General features: G+C 44.3%; 1 protein-coding gene across 1 annotated transcript; it reads left to right on the top strand.

Moving 5' to 3' along the window:
• The first annotated feature begins 519 nt into the window (after positions 1-519).
• Positions 520-4,681, top strand: LOC107287481 (cytochrome P450 1B1). The gene is made up of 2 exons (XM_015816002.2): positions 520-1,466; positions 4,075-4,681. The coding sequence occupies exons 1-2, from the start codon at positions 520-522 to the stop codon at positions 4,679-4,681; spliced, it is 1,554 nt and encodes a 517-aa protein (XP_015671488.1).
• The last annotated feature ends 327 nt before the right edge of the window (positions 4,682-5,008 follow it).

Below are 5,008 nucleotides of genomic sequence, written 5' to 3'. Positions count from 1 at the left end.
TGATAAATGTTGCACCCACCTTGACCTTTTGGGCACCGTTCCCCTCCACCCACGGAGGCCCCAGCTGTCTTTATTTATTATTAAGTATCCATAACGACTAATGCGACCCACCAGAAAAATGCAAGAGTGAGATTATAGATTTTGGAAACATACAATACATAATTGAAAGCCAACATGTTTCAGTTTATTAACAGTCTCTAATTATATTCTGTTCTGTGGACTCCTTACTCTAAACTTCAGAGTCTGAGAATCTTCCCACGGGGAGGGGGAGGGGAATTCTTTGGGATACAGATAGATCACGTGCACAAAGTGGAGTCAAATTATTTTTAATGCGATGCAATAATGTCGCAGCTCATATCTGGTACCACTAAATGTTATGCATTTGCAAGCGGGCACTGAAAACCACTGGTGCAATGCATCTAAGTTTTGACCCCCAGAAGCGCTCCTAAGGCAGCCTCTTTTCTCCGCAGCGCGCGCCCTCGCGGGCTGGCAGAAGCGCTCCGGGCCGGCGTGCCCCCGATGCAAGGCTTGCTGCTCCTGCTCCTCTCGCTGCTGCTCGCCTTCCAAGCGGTGAAATTTCTGGCCTTCGAGTGGTCGCGACGGAGGAGGCTGGGACCGCCGGGCCCTTTCCCGTGGCCCCTTCTGGGCAACGCGGCTCAGCTGGGCCGCGCCCCTCACCTAGCTTTCGGACGCCTGGCGGCCATCTACGGCAGCGTTTTCCAGCTGCGCCTGGGCCGATGGCCGGTGGTGGTGTTGAACGGCGAGCGCGCCATCCGCGAGGCCCTCATCCGCCAAGGGGCCGCCTTCGCGGGCAGGCCTCCTTTCCCTTCCTTTCAGCTGGTATCCGGAGGGCGCAGCTTGGCCTTCGGCGGCTACTCTGAGCTGTGGAAACTGCAGAGGCGCTTGGCGCACTCGACCTTGCGCGCTTTCTCGGCGCGCCGCCTCCTGGAGCGGCCCTTGCTGGCTGAGGCGCGCACGGTGGTGCGGCTCCTGGTGAGCGCTTGCGCCGGCGGCGCCTTCGTAGATCCGTCCAGGAGCCTGGGGGTGGCCGTGGCTAACGTCATGAGCGCGCTTTGTTTCGGCCGCCGCTACAGCCACGCCGACGTCGAGTTCCGGCGGCTGGTGGGTCGGAACGAGCAGTTCGGGCGCACGGTGGGCGCCGGGAGCGTGGTCGACGTGCTGCCCTGGCTGCAGCGCTTTCCCAACCCGGTGCGCTCGGCCTTCCGCGCTTTCCGCGCCCTCAATCACGAGTTCTACAGCTTCGTCCGCCAGAAGTTTCTGGGGCATCGGAACAGTCTCCGCCCGGGAGATCCCTCCCGCGACCTGATGGACGCCTTCATCCGCCTCCAGCAAACGCAGCCTGGCTTGCCTCTGGAGCACGTGCCGGCCACCGTCACGGACATCTTCGGCGCCAGCCAGGACACTCTCTCGACCGCCCTGCAGTGGCTCTTGATCTTCCTCACCAGGTGAGCTGATTGGCGACAGAGGATGACTGGAGGAGCTGTTGTGCGCGGCACCCGCGCGGTTGGAAAGGTTAGGTACCAATATAAGAAAGATCAATAAAAAAAAAACGCTCCAAGGGACAGAACTGAGCTGGTCTAAAGTCTAACATCTATCGAAAGCAGTCAAAAATAAAAATGAAAAATCGAGGGAGGAATTTTATCCTCTTTGAATGCGTTAGGGCCACGATTCATGCCCACAATCCCAACCGTGATCCCGATTTGGACACCACTATGTCTGCCTGAGCAGGAGGTTGGACTAGATGACCTCCGAGGTCCCTTCCAACTTTATCGTCACTATTATTATTATTATTATTATTATTATTATTATTATTATTATTATTATTATTATTATTATTATTATTATTATTATTATTATTATTATTATTATTATTATTATTTTAAACGTGCATTAAGTATATCTCCCCTGTGGGGTCTGCATTTGAGCTATGCTGTGAATTCTAGACAGCCCAAAAAGTTGCTGAAAATTTAGTAAGAAGACTGACATTTTGAGAGATTTTTCAGCCTTGCAAGGTTATGCAATATTTATTTATTTTTTTTAAAAAAAGAGGGGGTGATATCACACAAATCTGACATCTAACCTGCACTGGTGCTAAGCAAACACTTAAGTTTCCCGTTTATTTCCACACCACCTGCTCAGATAGTCTTAGGATTTCTGAATTATTTGGAGCAAATGTGGGGAGGGGGGGGGAATGGGGACAAAGGAAACATGGGCAAATTCTGTCTCCTTCCTACTCCCTCTCCTAGTAGAATTTTATCTCATGGAGGATCAGAGCTCCATTTGTGAAAGCAAAAGACTAGGCTTATTTATTTATTTGTATCCCGTCTTTATTATTTTTACAAATAACTCAAGGTGGCAAACATATCTAACACATATTCCTCCTCCTATTTTTTCTACTACAACAACCCTGTGAGGTGGATTGGGCTGAGACAGAGAGATTGGCCCAAAGTTACCCATCTGGCTTTCATGCCCAAGGCAGGACTAGAACTCTCAATCTCCCCCTTTCTAGCCTGATTGATCTAGAGTCTTAACCTCTAGATCAAAGTGGCCAAGGATTAATAATTTAAACAAGCTTTTTATATCTTCACATGTACCAGAGAATATTTCAGTATTGTAAGTAAATTAAGCAATTTAATATTAGTCAACACTGTTGCAGGCTGATATAATCTTGGATGATAAATATTTCAGCTGCTCACGTGGCAATTATTTTTAATGAATGTTGTTTGTTTGCATCTCTCTCTCTCTCTCTCCCTCCCTCGCCAGATTGTAGAAAGAAAAGGTTATGAGATACTGATAATTTCTATTTGAAACGTGGACCCTTGCAGTTATCAAGTTATCAAGTCAGGAAAAAGAATGGATTTTCCATGGTTTGCTCTTCATTAATATGTATCTCCAATGAAACTTGTATTCTCTAGAGATCATTTTTTGAAACAAATAATAGCTCTTCCTTGGATCTTCGGTTTGGTTAAGAAAAATCAACTGACGATTGTAATGCTCTGAGTAGATGACAAATAAATCTCTTGCATCTTTTAATGTATATTTTTAATTTAAATACTGCCCCTCCAGATGGATACACGGCAGTATAAAATAATCAAGAAGATCATAAGAGAAAATCAGAACACTTAGAAATAATAATCCTCAAAACTGTCAAAATCTTCACAACTGATTATAACCAGAGTTAGTATTAAAAAATAAGCGTAATGATGACAGATCTTAATTAAGTACTTTTTCATTTTTTCCCCAATTTTGTTCAAGAGTCTGGATTTCTAGTGGGCATTATTAATATATGTTCACAACAATGTGGAGTCATAGCTGCCAGTTTTTTATCTGGTGTTGGCCTTCATATGCATCGAGTTCTTCCCAAGAACCAAGGATTTCATAATGTATCAGCATAGTATATTTGTGGATCCAAGTGTTCTGATCTTTTGCAGTCGACAGAAGAAATTTTATCACTGTGAAGATGAAAGCTGACTGGGTACTTTGGGCCAGTCTCACTTTTAGTCCAATTCACCTCACAAGGTTGTTGTGGGTAAAATAAGAGAAGGAAGGAGTGCTAGGTGTGTTTGCCACCTTACTTGTTATAAAGTAATAAAGACAGGATAAAAACCTAAAGAATAAACTTTCAGTAGGCAAAGCAAGAGTTTATGAGTTATGAGTCCTGTTTCAGTCAAATTCAATCAAAATATTACAGCGGGCATTGATTTAAAGAATAGATATTTGGCTATCTTTTCTTTAACTTGCCTATTGTCATATATTATCTGTTAGAATTGTATAAAATTGTTGGGAATGGAGTGGTTGGGCAGTTCCTTGTATGCCATGATTTTCAACATAATATATTTGTCCATCTGTAAAACTATTGGAGAATGATACAAATTTTCTACTCATTTGGGAAATATGTATATATATTCTCTTTTCCTGCCACTTGTGCCCCCTCACCTGATATTGTCTTCCTGTGTTTCTAGTAGCATAGGTTTGCCTAGAATAGATAATATTTGCTTTCAGAGAATTGAGGAAAGCGTTTTAAAAACAGCTGCTGCTGTTGTTTTTAACCAGGTATCCAGAGGTGCAAACTAAGCTGCAAGAAGAAATAGACAAAGTTGTTGGCCGAAACCGCCTGCCCTGTGCTGAGGATCAGCCCCTTTTGCCTTCTGTCATGGCTTTCCTATATGAATCTATGCGCTTCAGCAGCTTTGTGCCAGTTACCATCCCTCATTCCACCACAGCCGATACCATCTTGATGGGCTACCACATACCCAAAGACACAGTGGTCTTCATCAATCAGTGGTCCGTGAACCATGACCCAGGGAAATGGCCTGCTCCAGAAGTTTTCAATCCAGCAAGGTTCCTGGATGAGAATGGATTCCTGAACAAGGACCTTGCTAGCAGCGTGCTGATTTTTTCAGTGGGCAAACGAAGGTGCATTGGGGAGGAGTTATCCAAAGTGCAGCTCTTTCTCTTTACTGCTGTCTTGGTCCACCAGTGCAATTTCAGTGCTAATCCAAAGGAAGATTCTAAGATGGACTTCACCTATGGCCTGACTGTTAAACCAAAGCCATTTACACTCAGTGTCACACTTCGAGATAGCATGGATTTGCTGGATAATGCTGTCCAGGGACTTCAGGCAGAAAATGCATCTGAAAATTGCGTGTTTAATACATGAATGCTCAGGTTTGAATGTTGTCTGTAATGCTGTATAAGGATGGTATTTCTTCTCTCTCTCTCTCTCTTTTTAAATGAAGCACTTAGAAATACAATGTATTCTGGAGAACTGCTATCAAGATACGAAGTAAGACAATGTATGAATAAGCAAGTTGTGATTTGCAAACTGATGTTTTTCTTACCTCAGCAAATCTTGTCAACCATACTTCATAGTGTGAATTTAATCACTAGACTTCTTCCCTAATTACATTGTGGCATTCCTATATTTTGTTCACTTATCTTTTTACTGGCCATCCACACAATTCCCTCATTACACAGTTCCCCTTCT

Source organism: Protobothrops mucrosquamatus, unplaced genomic scaffold, assembly GCF_001527695.2.
Source record: "Protobothrops mucrosquamatus isolate PMUCROS unplaced genomic scaffold, P.Mucros_1.0 scaffold393, whole genome shotgun sequence".
Taxonomy (NCBI): Eukaryota; Metazoa; Chordata; class Lepidosauria; order Squamata; family Viperidae; genus Protobothrops; species Protobothrops mucrosquamatus.
The sequence above is the reverse complement of the archived record's forward strand: the minus strand, read 5'-3'. Positions and strand labels throughout refer to the sequence as shown.

Excerpts from the sequence above, each read along its gene's own strand:
- LOC107287481 (XM_015816002.2), top strand. The coding sequence starts at position 520 with ATGCAAGGCTTGCTGCTCCTGCTCCTCTCGCTGCTGCTCGCCTTCCAA. Across the intron at positions 1,467-4,074 it reads CTCTTGATCTTCCTCACCAG|GTATCCAGAGGTGCAAACTA; the intron begins GTGAGCTGATTG and ends GTTTTTAACCAG.